Source organism: Dermacentor variabilis, chromosome 5, assembly GCF_050947875.1.
Source record: "Dermacentor variabilis isolate Ectoservices chromosome 5, ASM5094787v1, whole genome shotgun sequence".
Taxonomy (NCBI): Eukaryota; Metazoa; Arthropoda; class Arachnida; order Ixodida; family Ixodidae; genus Dermacentor; species Dermacentor variabilis.
Window position 1 is genome coordinate 55,528,617 of NC_134572.1, and position 19,116 is coordinate 55,547,732.

Here is a 19,116-nt window from a genome sequence, read left to right on the forward strand (position 1 = left end):
TGATTGATCTGTCAGTCAATCTATTGGCCCTCCATTGGCCAATTGATGCTCGGTAGGTCGGTGAGCTGATTCGTCAATTCGCATGAAGCACAAGGGAACAAATATGAGTACTAGCAACTGGAAAGTGCGCCCTTTAATCAGGCTGCAATATCGACGTCAGATCTTTCAGCATTGGCTTCTGACAGCCTGCCGAATGCCTCTCGGGAAACGTGAAACAACGTTCGCCGTAGAGCATGCAGAAAAAAAAAAATCTTAAACGAGAATGTTTCAGCACCAAACTCGGCACCGTACTGCGAGCAGCAATGACGTTCCATTATTGCGAGTGAAAAAGGAAGGACAGGGCAAAAGTGGTCCTCTTACGCGGACAGAAGCGACGTCTCGTTGCCATCCCACGAGATGTTCGCGAAGTTGGCACTCAAAAGGGACGACATGTATCCCTGCGTACGAGGGGCAAGAACGTTATAGCTGTCTCTAATAAGCACAAAGTTAGTGGCAGTTAACGGAAGTGAAAACACGATACCACATGGGCAAGCTTGGAACGCGCGGCTTACAAATGTGCCCGTTGAATGCGTTCAGTCTCTTCTAGAACTTGTTCTGAATAAGCGATAAAACAAGCGACTCCACGCAATTATATATTCAGTAGATCATAACAATTTTGCGGCCGTTTCATAGAATGAATCATACACGCAAGTTTAGTTAAGCTCATAATGCTGTACGTTTATAAATCTGGACCTAATGACAAAAACTCAGTTTTCTGACACGCTTACATTAGCTCGATCATTTCACTCAAGGACATCAAATAGGAATGTTTGATGCCCGCTATTCATCACGCGCGCGTATTCCAACGGTATAACGAATGAGCAAACGATCGGCAGATGCGCACCTTCCACTTCGAGTACGACTCGGTCGTCTGCAGCCGGACCCCGACATCCTTCATCTTTTCGAAGGCCGCTTTCCATGGGATGTAGTCTTGCTCCTTTAGTAAGTATTTGGTGGCCTCCAGGGCTACGGTGTAATTCACTAGGCCGGCCCTGGAACAAACGGCAACCAAAGGATTGCAAGTAAAATGTTTGAGCACAAGCGACCTAAGCAGTTTGCCTTTGAAGTATGCAAGTCCTTGAGATCGCCGATAGCCACGGCAACTGAGCACTCCGTTCTGTGTCTCTGGTCTCGCGGTGTGCATGTTGCCCCAACAGCGTTCTCTCTGAACGACGAACACATCTACTGCATAACGTCCGACGGCGCCATGGTTTTGCTCCAGCGCGATTGGACGCTATTGGTATACTGCGCCACTGCGCGCATTAATCACGTCGTGTTCAGGCTGCTGTTAAAGTTGCTGTCTCAGAATGCTGAGACAGCTTTATTATACAGCTTCTGCTATTGTTCGAAGCCGCAGTGCTGCTACCGCGCCTTTTCTTTATATATATATATATATATATATATATATATATATATATATATATATATATATATATATATATATAAATGAATTCGAGGTATTAGTGGACTCTCCTGCGAACGTCGGCGTGACTTCATTTCACGCCAAGTGTTTCCAGATGCTGGGTTGCTGTGAGAAACCTCATGGCATGTTCTTTTACTCCCTTTAAATAAACCATAAGTTCGACATGCAAGAATGTATTTTGCTAAGAACCCAGTGTACATAAAGCAGTGCCAAAGTGTACGGACTGTTGCTGCTTCTGTGCCTTGCACGATTCCTTCAAGAATTAAACGCGACGAAAAGATGGAACTTCGCGCAGCAGTTATCTTGTGGGCGTTATGCGAAGCGATTCTACCAACCCCAGCGTCGCTTTGTTGACGGGGTGCAGGGCTTTTTCTGAGTTCCGAGCTATTCTGGAAAAGGCACGCGGCTCTGTTGAAAACCGAAGCCGCAACTTACTTTGCCAAGTCAAACAGGTCGTTCTGAATCTGAGCTCGGTTCAGTGGGTGGATGTACTGAAACGGGAAGAAGGAAGCTGAAATGAGCAACGTTTGATTTCTCCAAACATACATTTAAAAAATTAACGCGCCGCTCTTTATGTGCATATTTTTCTCTGTCCTGCAGCCGGAACTTGAGTTTTTCTGTCACGCTCTAGTCATCTTTCAACGAAAATAATTCCTACTGATTGTTCTCGGCATCTGCCGGACAACTCTAGTAGAATGTACGTATTTAGTTATCGGATTAGCCGCGTACGTGGACGACTGCACACTTTCTAGAATTACACTGGAGCGAGAGGATTTCTTGCCAGCGAGCATGCTGAGTGATTACCGTGTGGTTCCAAAGCAGCTGACGAGTGATCAGGTCCCAGTTGTGGGCATCGTAATTCACTTTGTAATAGCCCGAGAACTTGCTGTTTATCACGACCCAGTGATGGGGTCCAGGCAAGTTTTCCAGTTGGCCTGGAAAAACGTAGGTATGTGAACAATATTGCAGTATAACTGCAGTCATCGGCTCTGTCGTACGTTATTCACAAATACGTAAAACAGCTGTGCGTCAGTGAGAGGGGCCCTGACTGAAATTTACCGCGCCGTTCAACACAAAATATTTTAGAAATACTTAGTATCTATAGAAAGCGTAAAATATCTACAGACTGTATAGAACAGTGTGTATACCACAAGTTCGCGTACAGTCATGCGTTCACAGGCACTCTGTGGACATTCCGTGAATTTATGGCTTTACAGTTGTAATCAAGCTGCACCTACGGCGTGCTTGTGGATTATGCAGAGGTGAAAGAACATCTGTATAGAAATACGAGCGCAATTATGCCAGTCATTGCTAAGGCATGTTCCTCCTTGTAGGAAATCTACTTCCCAAACACCTGCGCGCGTGTTTTCAACGTTTTATGAGCGTACACATAAGAGGCTAGATCTGATTTTCATGGGATGTCCCGTGAAAGATATCCCAAATTACAAATTTGGCGCACACTCCGTAGCTTACCTGAAGTATTAAAGAAAAAAGTCATGCTGTGACAGCAAATAGTTATCTAATGGACAACGCGTTGTCACTGGATTACCGTTAACGATAATCACCACATGTGTTAACTTTATCACCACATGTGATAAAGAAACGCCGAGACGCCAGATTGACATTCTGCACGAAAAGCACAAGCAATGCCTGGCAAGGGAACGTGGAAGGTCCTTGTACAACGTATCGCGGAATAATTTGGGGCGGACATCCCCAAAGCAGTGCTAGTCTCCGCGTGCCTACTCAATGGGCATGCCTTTGAGCACTGGTTGACTCCAATTTCGCTTTTATAACGTGTGTCATCTGATTGTTATCGATAATTACTTAATGCAGTTTTTGTAACGACGTAATTGCGCAACGCGCTTGTTAGTACAAGCAATGTCTTCTACTTAAAGATGTCCATCTGAACAGGCGTTTAAGCCACAGGTGAAGTTTTTCCAAATATATTTACAAAGAAGTATACACTGCACTCAAAAGACAGCCGCTGAAACTTCGGTTAAGGACAATAGCATAAAAGCATCAAGTTTTTCTGTTTCTGTTAGCATAGGTTTTAAATATCCTTAAACGGTCGCACGGTTGCACCCTTATTTTACACCCACCTTCCTTGTCAAACAACCAAACGGCAGGCATGGTATTGTCGAACAGCCGCTGTTCGGAAGACACAAATGTAATTGGGATCGGCCATGTGGATCTGGAATAAACGCCGCAAAGAAACGCCGCCTGTCAGCTGATCGTCAAGGACGCACAAGGTTACGATTAGTAGCATACAGGGTACTTTTTTTTTCAACTACAGATATTTTTATAGATGCTATGAGCGTAGCGAACTTGAGCTTTTTTGCGGAGGAGTTGCTTGGCGGAGCCGACATACCTTACAGCGAATAACGAAAGTTTCGAAAGAACAACTGAGAAATATTCGTTAATTATCTCTTATTATAACCTTGGGGGCCCGGTTGTTTATATGGGAAATTTGGAGGCAGTAGCATTTTAATGCACGTCAGCTTAAAAAAAAACACGAATATCGCACGCAATTCGAGATATTCGAATATGAACGAGTGCGCCCTGAGTGCAGGAGAGGGAGCCCCGGTACTACGTCAAACAGAAACGCCCCGTGACGAAAAGCACGACGAAGTTTAAAACTGAACGTCGCGGCAGGTACTGATACGGTACGTTTTGCCTCGCAGGCATCTGCCGCAACGTGCAGTATCAGCATTTGCCGCAACGTGGCAACATTCAGACTCCGTCAAGCACTTCGTCGCGGAGCGTTTCATCTGAAGGAGTTCCCTTTTCTGTGCTCACAGCGCGCTGGGTGTTGCTATTTACTGAATTGAGGCGTTGAAGCTCATTTATGAATATCCATAATTTCGTGCGACATTTAAGGCTTTATTTAAAAAATGGGTAAGCATTCAAATGCGATTGCCCACAAATATGCCATGTCAACAAACTGCCCTCAAGGTTCTAATGAAAAAAAAAGAAAGTTAATTAACGAATTTTCGCTAACTTGACTTCTCAAACTCACGTTATTAGCTGCAAAGTGTATATGTACCCCTTACAGCACCTTTGCAGAACGCCCGGAGTGCCTCACCTCGACTCCCGCTCCTCAGGCTCGAGCGCAAACTTGCTCTGCACGAGCGTGGCTGCGTTTTCGTCGTAGACGCGATTCACCATGAGCACGGGGAATCCCGGCTGAGTGACCCACGGTTCCAGAACATTCTTCACGTCCAAGGGCCGCTTCTTCGGCTGCGCCTGCCCGATATAGGGGAACCGCACAGCGCGCAGTCAGAGACGCAGGCCTCGACACGAAAACGTAAGTATAAGCATACGCAATGTGTCCCCCGCGTGCAGAAGTCCAATAGACAGATTTAGGTTAGGGGACGCAAGCGGCTTGCGTGCGCAAGAACGAGGGGCGACGGTACTGCGCATGCGCAGACCTAGACGTAGGGGTCCGGAAACAAATGCTTGCGAGTAATACATTAGAGAGTTTTAGGTGAGGGAACGCAAGCTAGGCTTGCGTGCGCAAGAACGAGGGCGACGGTACTGCGCATGCGCAGACACAGACGTAGGGGTCCGCGCATGCGCAGTACCGTCGCCCCTCGCTCTTGCGCACGCAAGCCTAGCTCGCGTCCCCTAATCTAAAACTCTCTAATGTATTACTCGCAAGCATGTGTTTCCGCTCATGCAAGCGCATATGTGCTTGGGTGTGTGAGAGAGAGACAGCGCGCACACGCAAACACAATCGCGTTTGTGGTAAATCTCCTTGTGCCGTTGGTATTTGTATTCGGGTGATGTGCTCGCATACGGCCACTAAGAGCGCAGACAGCGTACAAGACAGCTTCAAAGTAACAAGGCCTGCGGGAGTATCCCCACCGTATATTTCATGTATTTTTACCTCGTTCACGTTTCCTACGCGAACACAAGATATTTCCATGGATAGTAGTACACACTGAAAGCTTTGTAAAATGTGATTCTTCTGATCAAGTAGGGCCACATCTGCTGACTTTCTTTTTTAAATATGTATATCCATACCGGAGTATACTAACCAGTTTACTAATTGTGAGTGGAAACTGAACAGTAAAAGCGAGTAACAAATGAACTTAGGAACAATAAGGTCATTGTTGCGCTCTTCAGATAAGAAACTGTCGCACTTCGTAGGACCTTAAGCAGAATCTTCGCAAAGCCAGAACATCATTTCATTTTCTGTTAATCATATTATAAGGTAATAAAATTATCGTAGTTTGCGGACATACTGAATGCTTAAATCATGCATTATGATCCCGGACTTTTTGCGCCTTAAACTATACCACAGCAATATATCTAGAGAAAAAAAAACGGTGATATAGATCGCTATCTCGCATTCGACCCCTAAATTTTTGTTTAAAAGGTGTTACCTCTGTAAATGCCTCCCAGACGAATGCCGACGTCACGTTGCCGAACATTCGTTTGTCGAGAATATTCTGCAATGGGAAAGTTTGTGCAATGGTAAACCACTGAAGAACAATGATGAAAAACTGATGAGCTTGTTAACGTAAAGTTCTCACGATTTTCTTAAATTCTCATTTTCTTTAGCTGAATCTGTGTGAGTAGAAAATAACGGTCCTAGAGTTAAGTGACAAGGCGATTCCCACTGCAATCCAACCGGAGTACAAAAATTCACGACAACATCGATCCACGGGAACATTTATTTATTTATTTATTTATTTATTTATTTATTTACTTATTTATTTTCCAGACGTATGGCTTCGTCTATGAAAGACGTGGGCGTCTACTAAGTATTCATTCTTACCAGCTGTAGTCCTTTAACACTTTCAAAATTTAAGCATGAACAGAGTATTCGCATTCAACACATTGAAATGCCTCAGTCGAAGCGACCGGAAAACGCACAAGTATCATTGGCATCAGCTGTAGAACCAGCCATGGACACTTTCTAAACCCGCAAAGACGGCTGGGTACTGCGTACTTGTTCACGCAGCGCTTTCAGTATGCACTTACTGGTTGCATGCGTGAAACCGCCGAGCAACGGGTAGTCGGCAAAGCTTGCTTTTCTACGAAAATTCTCTACAATGGATGACAGTGCATTAGAACGGCAAGAAGTAACTTACGTGTATGCCCCTCTTGAAGTTTTCTTCTCCGACAGCCATATCGAGCATGCGCAGGAGCGCGACAGCCTAAAGGAAGAAAGAAAAAAAAAGAACACAATAATTGACAGAAAGTGCTCAAGAACAAGCGCTTTATCATGAAGAAGCCAAAGTCGTTTAAACCGACACCGGTAAATGTTCTCCGTCGAAACACGTAATAGGAACACTAAATATCTCAGAAGTAATCTTTGCCCGATAAAATAGTGTGACCAGTGTGTCCAACACCAGTTCTGTGACGCAAAAAAAGGTCCAAACAGGGAGGCGTGCCTTAAAAGATTCTGAAATATCATCGTTCACTTCAAGTGCCCATGCGCAGAAAACTTAAATCGCTGTCGTCATCACAGCACCCTTGCGCACGACACCCTATAAAATTACAAAAGAGAACTTTAGCATCCAAAGCCTACGCTTGGCAAAGGCATCTAAAGGTGTGTCAAAATTAAAATTAAGCTCCGTGGTTTCACATGCATAAGCCGCCATCTGATTACGAGTCGTACCTGGGGATTTTTGACGCGCGCCCAGTGCAAGGTACAAGCGTCTTTACAAGCGAGCGAGCGTTTTTGCATTCTCCCCTCATCGAATGATGGCCGCCGCCGCGGCCAAGATATCGGCCCAGTGACCTCGTGCTCAGCAGAGCAACGCTATAGCTACTGAGCTAGCACGGCGCTTAAGAGACCGTTGAGAGAGCCGCTGAAAAGGAGGTTGTATTGGTGAAAGCGGCGGGCGCAGATACTTGGGTACTGAATGGAGTCGCTGTCACCCCTTTCCCGCCCATTGCGTTCGGACCTAGAACACCTTAAACGACGCTTATGCGAAGAGATGCCCTAATGTAAGGAACTTATAGCGTAACCATTACAAGATATAGGAAAGAAGTGATTTAGATGATGTCTGAACAAGAGAAGGTTACACGCCAGAAAGTAAAGCAGATAATGAAAGCATACTGAAAGCATCTGGACAAGGAGACAGGGCGACTACTCTTTGCACTTAATGATGAATAACTGATATTTAGCTGAACGCTGAGGTTTTGCATTAAACTTGCTGGTGAAATATGGCAGTGGATAAATTTTATATGGTAACGGGAAACTCGCCTACCATGGATCCTCCTATTACCGACGTATGGCTTTTATTATCATCACCCAGAAATAGAAGCACAGGTGCACAGGTACATCTTCTAACGCTGTGTAAAAACCATTGTGTTATACGGTCCTCATCGAAGGAAGAAATATTACTTTACAAGTATTACAACAGTAATAGTTCTGCAATTGGTTAAACGAAGACTCGGAAGGTGTCACTAACGCCCGAGTGCATATAAGTATCGCGACGTATTACGGTAACGGCAATGCGTGCGTGCTTGGCTAAAAGATGTTTGATAGACATGCCGTAGAGCAACCTCTTGGGTCACGCCGCTCTGAGTCGTACCTTGGTCTAATGCTTTGGTGTCTCTATGCAAGCACCGTTGTTCACACTGTGGCTGCCGCTCGGAGAAAACAGTAAGCGCAAGTATCGCTTCATTGTAGCACGTAGTGAACATAGCACGTTAGCTTGACATCGTGCTATATATCAAAACTAGATAGTTTTCAAACGTAATGAGGATTGTGGACCGACAGCACTAGCAAATAAAGGTTGACAAAAAGCGCACCTTCTGAGTGCTGAAGACGTTGAATGACTGGTAGATCCTGTACTGGGTGTCGACGTTTGTGACCACAGCCGGAGCGTACTTCATAATGTCGTGCTTCATTACTGGAACGATCTCGTTGACCAGCATGAGGTCGTACTAAGGGGTATTAAAGAAAACAGGAGAAAGATCGCAAGTGTAACCAATAGATATAAGTAAATATTTCAGTGTGTATCGTAGAACATCGAGTTCCCTAAGTGGGCTTCAAGTAGAGTTCCCCAAGTAGTTCCCCAACAGCCTCGGGCACGTCTCTCCACCTTTACATTTTGGACCACTTATAGTTACATTCTACGAACAGAATATCATCTCTTCGCGAAGACAAGTCCTCTCGACGATATGATTGCTCCTGAGAGGGGTTTCCGTTCTACAACCCCACTGACCACTTCAGTGCTTAGGTGTGTAATGCACCAAAGTTGGGCTTCGTTGCAGATCGCCACAGCGAGTTACACACAATCACAAATGCGGCGGCAGAACTCTATTTTTTTGAAGAACGTTCATTATTATATCCATACTCCGGTGCATAGCTAGGCAGATTATATCACTGTTATCACTGTATCGTTTCTGGTAAATACATTTCTAAACTGACAGACGCGGCCATGAGTTGAATTATAGTTACACCTAGCGCATGATATCGTATATTCATCGCGCGATAATCTTCGCGAAATGCGCTTGCTTCCTTCTTTTTTTTCAGTCACCTTCGAATATAAGGCTAAATTTTCTGTACCATGTATGTGAGCAAGTGCAGGTGTTTTTCATATGCGTTCGAAGGACGTGATACAAGTTACACATTCACCGCATGCGCTAAGATATCAGTGTGCATTGTTAAGAACGGCCCGCTGAGGTGCAAGTTTTGCCATCCAGTTGCGACAGCGGCGTCAACTTTTCTTGGACAATGCGCCACGCCCGCCACTCTGCTTCGCGGGATTGCCGAGATGAGTTCGACGAACCAGGCTTTGTGACGGAACCCGCCACCGCCGACCTGGTCTGCTGTGAACAAGGGAGTCCCCGAGGGAACGTAGTTCGAGGCCCCTTCCCACGCACCGTTCCTGACGTCAGCCCCGAGTTCTGCGAAGACCGTCTGACCTCCGTTGAGGACCGTGAACCTGTGCGGAAGTGTGTTTGTGTAATCCCTCGCGCAAAGAGGCGACTCATCTACGGTGCCTGGTCGGTCGGTCGGTCGGACGGTCGGGGGGACCGAGTGTTTATAAACCGCTGTTGTGCGGCTGCTCAGTGTATTTTCTCTCGTAGTCATGCTAGACTGATGAACTGCAACGTCCAGATGTAGATACTGCAAATAAACCCAATTCCTCGTTCTCGATGAGAAGCAGTTTTTTTCTTCAACAATGTCCTCAGCGTGGATAAGTTGGACGACGGCATGGGCCAGCTACCGTCTAATTCATGCCCGACTCCAATCTTGACAACTGCTTACGAGCGGTGGGATTGACCCCCCAATCCTCACAGCATACGCTTGGGCAGATAGATACTAAGGTTTGTAAGCAACGACCTCCTGTGTGCTTCCGCGATATTTCATTAACATTGCCGATGCTCTGCTGCGTGCTTACAAGGATTTTAGCACAGTTCGGTGGTATTTGTTCAAACTGTTAATATCGCCACCAGAAGACTGCGACGTATATGGGAAAGATAAAGTATACTGCGACTGTTTTCACGCCATTTAACAGCTATAGTTAGTGATTGTGCGTAGGTGGACAATTTTCTGGTGATGAACCTTGACCGCATGGAGCTACCACAGCGTGTTGCCGACAGTGTACGTTTAAAGTAGAGTTGACAGGTGATCCACCTCATACGAATTCACCGCTGCTATCTGCACACCGGACTGGTGGAAACAATCTATTCTTTTTCTTGCATTGCGTCCGGTCTCTTTTGCAGTTCGTAGCAGTGAATCAGCTATATAGGTTAACGTTTACGGTTGCTCCCCTAATGTGGCATTGTACTTCATGCTACGCGAAGCTTCATGAAGTAGTGAATGCAATGAAAGCTCGCAGTTTTGAACCATGTGTAACGTCTGGGCTTCCTCTCGCCAACTCTTTAAGAAACGAGAGGTAAAACGCGAATTAATGCGGTGCCGTGACGCATAACCATGCCTTCTTGTCATAAGTAGGAAGGTAAAGTTAACAGTGCTATAATTGATAATGTCAACAAACTCAGAAGTTCATCCGTTTACGGTGAATCACAACTCACAGGCACAGCCAAAAGACTATGGGGTGCCGGTTCAACGCACCCCATAGTCGAATATCAGCCCAGTTTTCGTTTGCAGCCTTGAAAACAACACAGTACAACGTTGGTCGCGCATACTTTAGTACACGTAGCACATTTTAAATACATGCTGCGTGCCAGGCTTAGTCTATCTTTATATATATATATATATATATATTGACGCAACTATATTTGGCAGAACCATTATTCAGCGGGTATGCGCCAGTGGGGACGACGCTGAAGTAGCGCGTGTTTTTAGGTGAAGCGGGGGAAACGAAGAAGACGTTGTTGTTGTTCCCTTGGACGACTGATAAAGTGCGTTTCTTGGCGGTGCTGCTACGCATACTCGTCGATCCCACGTCGTTACACTGGTGGAGGTGCTGGGTATTCTTCATGCTTGGCACCCCTTCGCGGAGCCGACGATCGAGCCCGGAATCACCATCGCGCATCGAAACACCGGTCCACCGCTTCAGTCGTCGCCTGCTAGGCTTAGCGCCCGAGTCCAGTCCGCTGCAAGAAACTTCGAGAAATCGTTTGCCTCCTACAAATAACATGGCCACCGCAGCTCCATCGCAAGTAACGCTACAGAATCCTATGGTCCCGGAGAGCTTTCATGGTGATGCCTTTGAAGACGTCCAAGATTGGCTAGACCAGTTCGAGCGCGTCGCCCAGTATAACCATAAGACCAGCTCGGCGGACAAACTCTCGAGTGTCTATTTCTATTTGAAGGACAATGCTCGTACGTGGTACGTAAACCGGGAGAGGAGCTTTGCCACGTGGGACGACTTCCGCGCACAGCTGCTGGATACCTTTTCAAGCATCGACAGGAGGGAAAACGCGCAGCGTCTCCTTGAAATCCGCGTTCAAAAGCCCAATGAGAGTGTTGCTATGTTCTCAGAAGACATGGCCCGTCTTTTCCGTAGGGCAGACCCAGACATGCCAGAGGAAAGAAAGCTGCGATATCTCCTGCGAGGAGTGAAGGAGCAACTGTTTGCCGGCCTTGTGAGAAATCCACCGACAACAGTGGCACAGTTCACAACAGAGGCTACAGCCATTGAACGGGCCCTGCATCAACGATACCGCCAGCATGACATGGGCAACTCGACGGCGAACACTTCCGTACTGGCTGCGAGTAACGACATGTCTCTGCGTGAAGTTGTCCGCGAAGTGGTGCGAGAAGAGCTTCGGCAGCTCGGCTTTGTGGTTGCGCCTACGGAACCGACGCCAGCGTTATCTTTTGTTGCTGATGTCGTCCGGGAGGAAGTCCGGCAAGCTTTTTCAGCGCCAGACTGTGGCAACGTTCCGCGGCGCCTCACTTATGCGGAAGCTGTCCGCCGTCCACTCAACGCAACTTCAACGCCGTTGACACCCATAACTACAACACCACCTACGCCACAAATAGAGCCGACATCGTCACCCTCGTCGACTCTACCGACCCCGCCGATCATGCCAGCACAAACAACGCCGTATTTTCGACATGCGCACGCCACCCCTTGGCTCCATGGAGAGTTACCGCCGAACTACCAGCGCCGGAAAACCGATTTGTGGCGCACCGTCGACCGTCGACCAGTGTGCTACCATTGTGGTGAAGCTGGACACGTCTACAGAGTTTGCCGCAAATGGAACAACTATCGCGCCGCTCAACAACCAAGCTTTCCTGCCAACTATGCTTATTCTCCGTACGACGGTCGACGCGCTTACAACGACGCTCCTGTGAACAGTCAGCCACCAAATACGACGACGTCCCGACCACGTTCTCCTTCTCCATCTCCGGCGCGCTACAATTCGCCGACTCGTCGCAGCTTTGCCGACGTCACTAGGGGCAGATCGCCTAGCCCTCGACGGGGAAACTAGCCGCAGCGACCTCCGGGGGTGAGGTTGCCAATACTCTAACTGCTCCACATCCCCCGTTATCGACGAACGACGACGTGAAGACTACATTGACGAAAAAGACGCCCAGCACAACGACGAATACGACGAATAGAAATACGAAAGACGTAACTGACATCGTCAGCGCCGAGCTCATCGTTTGCATTGACGGTCACGAAATAGCCGCTCTGGTTGACACTGGCTCCCATTTTTCAATCCTTAACTTACAGGTCGCTGACAAACTGAGGAAGGTGAAGACACCATGGCACGGGCCCAACATAAGAACCGCCGGAGGTCAGTTGATGACACCTGTCGGGAAATGCACGGCCCGACTCTTAATCGCCGGTTCAACCTTCGTCGTCACCCTCGTCATCCTTACTGAGTGTTGTAAAGAACTTATACTGGGCATGGATTTTCTACAGGAGTACGGCGCCGTGATTAACATCCGTGACAGAAGCGTCACTTTTGCTACGAGTTCGGATCATGTCACCCATGAGAAGCCACAACAACCTCGCTTACGTATTGCCGCGGACGACGTCATACTTTTGCCGCGGAGTTGCTCCCTCGTACAGGTGCGCTGTGACAGCCTGCAAAGTGGGACTGGAGTAGCTGAACACATCAGTGCGCTAGCACTGAATTGCGGTGTGTTCATTGCCAGAGCACTTATCAATGTAATCGACGGAAGCGCCGAACTCTTGCTGACAAATTTTAGTAGGGAGCGCCGACACATCGTTAGAGGCACTGCTGTCGCCTATTTCGACGAAGTGACAGAAATACAAGACTGCCACTTAGCGCAGGAGTCGGCCTCTACAGTCCACACAGCTGCACCTATTGTAGACGTTAATCCGACGTTAACGGCCGTTGAGCGGAATCGTCTGCTTGAGCTCATCAAGCAGTACCAGGGCTGTTTCTCCTCTGCGTCACGAGTTGGTCAAACGCCCCTTACGAAACACCGCATCATTACTGATGTCGACGCCAGACCCATCCGACAAAACCCTTATCGTGTGGCCCCAAAGGAACGCGAAGCGATACAAAAACAAGTGAAGACGATGCTAGAAGATGGCGTTATTCGACCATCTAATAGTCCGTGGGCATCACCTGTAGTTTTAGTGAAGAAGAAGGACGGTAGCCTGCGCTTCTGCGTCGACTATCGGAAGCTCAATCAGGTCACAAAGAAGGACGTTTATCCGCTGCCGCGTATTGATGATTCCTTGGATAGGTTGCGAAACTCGTGCTACTTTTCCTCAATGGACTTGAAAAGCGGTTATTGGCAGATCGAAGTGGATGAGAGAGACCGTGAGAAAACAGCCTTTGTGACGCCTGACGGACTTTATGAATTTCAGGTACTTCCTTTCGGTTTGTGTTCGGCGCCAGCAACATTTCAGCGTCTAATGGACACTGTGCTCTCCGGACTCAAATGGCAAACATGCCTGGTGTACTTGGATGACGTGATTGTCTTTTCCGCAACGTTCGACGAACACTTACGAAGGCTGAAAACTGTTTTTGAAGCGATACGCTCTGCCGGTCTTACTTTGAAGCCTGAGAAGTGCCATTTTGGTTTTCATGAGCTCCAGTTCCTCGGTCACGTCGTCAGTAGCCAAGGAGTCCGACCTGATCCGGATAAAATTGCCGCCGTCGCTAATTTCCCGATTCCATCAGACAAAAAAGCCGTGCGACGTTTTCTGGGACTCTGTGCATATTACCGGCGATTTATTGCTAATTTCTCGCGTATCGCATGGCCGTTAACACAGCTCACCCGAGACGATATGCCTTTTACTTGGGGCGAAGACCAGCAGCGGGCATTCCACGAGCTCCGGCAACGCATGCAATCGCCTCCCGTATTAGCACACTTCGATGAGGAAGCCCCGACGATATTGCATACAGACGCTAGTAATGTCGGTCTAGGGGCGATGCTAGTACAATGGCAGGGCGACAGCGAAAAGGTGATTGCTTACGCCAGTAGGACACTATCCCGAGCCGAAGCTAACTACTCCACCACTGAAAAAGAATGCCTCGCAATGGTATGGGCAGTTCTGAAATTTCGTCCGTATTTATATGGTCGGTCTTTCACCGTCGTTAGTGACCACCATTCCCTCTGCTGGCTCATTAATTTGAAAGATCCTTCCGGCCGGCTCGCACGCTGGAGTCTTCGACTCCAAGAGTTCGACTTTGTTGTTGCATACAAGTCGGGAAAACGGCACGCAGACGCCGACTGCCTTTCTCGGTCTCCTGTTGAGCCGGCAGCACAAGACGATGACGACACGGTTTTTCTGGGACTCGTGGATACTGCCGATCTTTCACGCCAGCAACGGGATGACATTGAATTGCTGCCGCTTATTGATTACCTCGAAGGACGAACCAACCGCGTGCCGAGGCTCTTTGCAAGAGGGGTGGCATCATACTGCTTGCGTCGCAACGTCCTCTACAAGAAGAACTTCTCGCCTAGCGGCAGCAACTACTTACTTGTTGTTCCATCACCGCTTCGACGTGAAATCTTAAACGCCTGCCACAACGAGCCGACTGCTGGGCACTTAGGCTACACTCGCACATTGGCACGGATTCGGCAGAAGTACTACTGGCCGAGACTTACTGCGGTCGTTAAACGCTACGTTCAGACATGTCTGGATTGCCAACGTCGTAAACCGCCATCCGTCAAACCAGCCGGCTTACTGCACCCTGTTGACGTACCGGCCACACCATTTGCACAAGTAGGCATGGACTTTCTGGGCCCCTTCCCGACGTCTACTACTGGTAATAGGTGGATAATCGTTGCCACGGATTATCTCACAAGATATGCCGAGACAAGTGCCCTGCAACGGGCAACAGCAGATGAAGCGGCACGATTTTTTCTGGAATCCATCGTTTTAAGGCATGGCGCTCCCGCAGTAGTCGTCACGGACAGAGGTACTGCGTTCATGGCCCAGTTTTTAGATATCGTTCTACGTCTAAGTGGTACCGCCCACCGAAAGACAACAGCGTATCACCCTCAAACAAACGGACTGACAGAACGACTCAATAGGACATTGGCTGATATGATAAGCATGTACGTAGATGTAGAGCATAGGAACTGGGACGAGGTTTTACCTTATGTCACCTTCGCGTACAATACGGCTCGTCAAGAGACCACTCGCAAGACGCCCTTCAGTCTCGTATACGGCCGTGAGGTTACAACAACATTAGATGCAATGCTCCCTCATGAATTTGACGACAACGAAACGGGTGCTGAAGAGATAACACACCGAGCAGAGGCAGCTAGGCAGCTTGCGCGTCTGCGAATCCACGAACAGCAGGACATTGACGCCAGACGCTACAATCTTCGGCACAAAGCCGTAACATACAACATCGGCGACAAAGTGTGGGTCTGGACACCTATTCGACAGCGTGGGCTCTCTGAAAAGCTCCTACGTAAATACTTCGGGCCCTACATAGTTCTCCGACGCATCAGTGACGTCAACTACGAAGTCGTTCCTGACAGCTCGCACTGTTCAAAGCGCCGACGGCATTTACCCGAGGTCGTTCACGTGCTGCGTATGAAGCCGTACTATGAGGACTGCCAAGACTGCGCAGTTCTTTACCGCTGCCTTCCAAGCCTCTATCATCGGGACGATGATCTTTTCTAAAGGGGGAGCAAATGACGCAACTATATTTGGCAGAACCATTATTCAGCGGGTATGCGCCAGTGGGGACGACGCTGAAGTAGCGCGTGTTTTTAGGTGAAGCGGGGGAAACGAAGAAGACGTTGTTGTTGTTCCCTTGGACGACTGATAAAGTGCGTTTCTTGGCGGTGCTGCTACGCATACTCGTCGATCCCACGTCGTTACAATATATATATATATATATATATATATATATATATAAGATCACACATACGAACATTAGGCCTTGCCTATGCCAAAAATACTGCATTTGAATGTTTGTGAGCAGCCGTGAATTTCATGAATCGTGACAAGGCCATGTGATTTTGCCAGAATAGATACAGGTCAAGCACAGCCTAAGAGCTTAACAAAGTTTCGGGCTTAAGGAAGTGCCGTAAGCGTCCTGGAAGGCTGCGCATAAGACTTCCGGCAGCGTGCTTGGCGCAGACGCCTCGGAACAGGAAGTCCGCGCATTTTATGTGCTGAAATCGGATCACTATAGGCTTAAAATAATGTGCTGGCGACGGCATCCCCACTGTAGCGAATGCGAAACCGCAAGCGATCGGCTCTTTTAATTATAGAAGCCTGTTTCCAGTTACCTTCGCCATAATCTCGCAGTTCCTGTCACGTGGGTGTTCTTACTTGAAAAATCTGTACCCGATTCCATGTCTGATACCCCCCTTTAGGAACAGTCATATTGCACTGCTGAGATTTCAATTAATTTGCACTCAAGCCAAGAGTATACGCCCTTGCTTGGCAACGTGAAAACAACGTCATTTCAAGATATAATCAATGCCGAGAAAATAAGAGGAAAACGTAAAATAAATTGTTAGAAACATAACAGTCAACTACAAATTGCAATGACAACGCCGTTACCGATTTAGATGACTGGTCGAAATACTCAAGACAGCGGTACTGGAAGTACGTTGCAAATCCATCCATCAGCCACACGTCGTCCCACCACTCCGGAGAAACTAAATTTCCGAACCACTGTAAAAAATAATAAATCAAAAATGAAAAGATTAAGTCTCTATTTGCGCTACACGTTTATACTTTTTTGAAGAAGTCTGCAGCAATAAATAAAGTAATCTTAGTCGACCTAACCACTAAACTAATAATCTATCGGAAACGCTATTGTGCCCGTATGTCTGTGTCCATCACTGCGCGCAATTTGCAGTTGCTTTCAACCTTTGCTGTGTGAAACGTTAACAAAGTGTCTCTGACACAACTTTTGGAAAGTTACGTTGCAAACTTCATGCGATAAAGGTAGCACAATGATCGTCTTGTGAAATGTAGCGACGTTTTGTCGGCACCATCAGTTGCGCAGACGCATGCATCGTTCAGATCGTTACCACTGAGGCGATGATGTTCTGGGGTTCATGTTAACTTGTCAGGAAGACGTAGCGCTTGTGCGGCACTGTAATGGTCGACATTATATATATAAAAAAAAAACTCTAAAAATAGAATACATATGCAAACTGCATTAACGTATCAGAATATACAAACATGCTTAAGCTCGCTTCCTTGCTCGCAAGACAATGGATGGCGTTAGGATATTATTTAGACTCACCTGCTGCATTCGCACAAATAAAAAAAAACGGTGTGTACTCTTGCGCAACATCTCGCTGGTGCGAGCAAACTTGAAGCCTCAAATGTCTCACCTCGTGAGAGAAGGCATGACAGAGAGAAAGCATGACGCTTTGCCTCTTGGCTATCGAAGACTCCTCGGCATCGTAGAATGCGACCGACTCGGGCAGGTACAGGAGTCCCATGTTTTGAATGTCGCTGATGTAGTGCTCCATGGCGATCACGTCTGCAAGGGAAGAACGGAAGGGGGGGGGGGGGGCTCAGAAACGAAGGCGAAGTGCCAAGAAAAAGAGAGAAACAGAGAGATCTGAAGGTGAAAGGTTAAACCGAGGTCAGCTGTATAGTTCATTCACAAGGTGTATATAGGTTTCTGGACATCGTCAAGCTAAAGAACGCCGGTTTTAGTCCAGGCACCTCCCTCTCAAAGGAAAATAAAGTTTCATTGAATGGAATTAAATATTATGTTACCAACAAAAGAGATGCAACATGGGAAGTGATCTTATGGAAAACTCATTATTCTGAAACACACACACGCACACACACACACACACACACAAACCCGCCGTGGTTGCTCAGTGGCTATGGTGTTGGGCTGCTGAGCACGAGGTCGCGGGATCGAATCCCGGCCACGGCGGCCGCATTTCGACGGGGGCAAAATGCGAAAACACCCGTGTGCTTAGATTTAGGTGCACGTTAAAGAACCCCAGGTGGTCAAAATTTCCGGAGTCCTCCACTACGGCGTGCCTCATAATCAGAAAGTGGTTTTGGCACGTAAAACCCCAAATATTATTATTATTATTATTACACACACACACACACACACACGCGCGCGCGCGCGCACGCACAGAGAGAGAGAGAGAGAACACGTGAAGTCTGCAGTGAAAATATCGCGTGAGGTGAAAAACCTAGAACAGTGGAAAGTTAAAAAGACTTGCCAGTCTTTGGAACTTGATAGGGCGCCGCGAAGTATTCTTCGTAAAACTTCAGAATCTGCGGACCCATCGTAAGCAGGAAATCGACGTCTTTTGCTACACCAGGGCGTGTCCAAAGCTTCATCTGCGGAACAATGAAGTAGCAATAAACGAGGTCATTGACTTCGAACCGATATCGTTTAGCGCAGAAATTGTTAAGTGGTTGCCAGCACTAGAAAATTGAGAGGGTCAGTCAGCTCTGTCGGAGGACGCCATTGACTCTTTCGCGTAAGACTGACTTCTGAACTATTATAAGCCAGAAGGCGAACTACCCTCGGCGTACCCAGCTTCTGCGTACAGTCAGTGGTCTGTGAGAGCAGGCGTCCTTGGCGTGAGGACACCGCGAAAAATATAGAAAAATATCCTTTAGGATCTCAGTTCACAGTGCGCAGTCTCTGATGCTTTTGTACAGCATCCACTGATACTTAAAAGAAGTCCCAGAAAGGCATTTCGAGCGCATTTTCTGCCTCTTCGTCTATCGAAGCTTCGACTTTCAGGGGCCAATATACTCGCATGTTATGACAAAGCTTACCAGTCTTGCGGCCTGCCTTTTGCAAGGGGGAGACCGCGCGGT

At 47.5% G+C, this 19,116-nt stretch overlaps 1 protein-coding gene across 1 annotated transcript in view; it reads right to left on the reverse strand.

The window, feature by feature from the left end:
• Positions 1 to 19,116, reverse strand: part of LOC142582621 (aminopeptidase N-like) — a 34,620-nt gene that overhangs the window by 3,583 nt on the left and 11,921 nt on the right. The window contains exons 4-15 of the mRNA XM_075692527.1: positions 18,507 to 18,627; positions 17,646 to 17,797; positions 16,861 to 16,974; positions 8,231 to 8,365; positions 6,559 to 6,624; positions 5,848 to 5,913; positions 4,545 to 4,705; positions 3,562 to 3,653; positions 2,267 to 2,397; positions 1,898 to 1,953; positions 884 to 1,031; positions 361 to 437 (exon numbers count right to left, since the gene is read on the reverse strand). Coding sequence (XP_075548642.1) covers positions 361 to 437; positions 884 to 1,031; positions 1,898 to 1,953; positions 2,267 to 2,397; positions 3,562 to 3,653; positions 4,545 to 4,705; positions 5,848 to 5,913; positions 6,559 to 6,624; positions 8,231 to 8,365; positions 16,861 to 16,974; positions 17,646 to 17,797; positions 18,507 to 18,627 — 1,319 coding nt within the window. The remainder of the gene's footprint in view (positions 1 to 360; positions 438 to 883; positions 1,032 to 1,897; positions 1,954 to 2,266; positions 2,398 to 3,561; positions 3,654 to 4,544; positions 4,706 to 5,847; positions 5,914 to 6,558; positions 6,625 to 8,230; positions 8,366 to 16,860; positions 16,975 to 17,645; positions 17,798 to 18,506; positions 18,628 to 19,116) is intronic.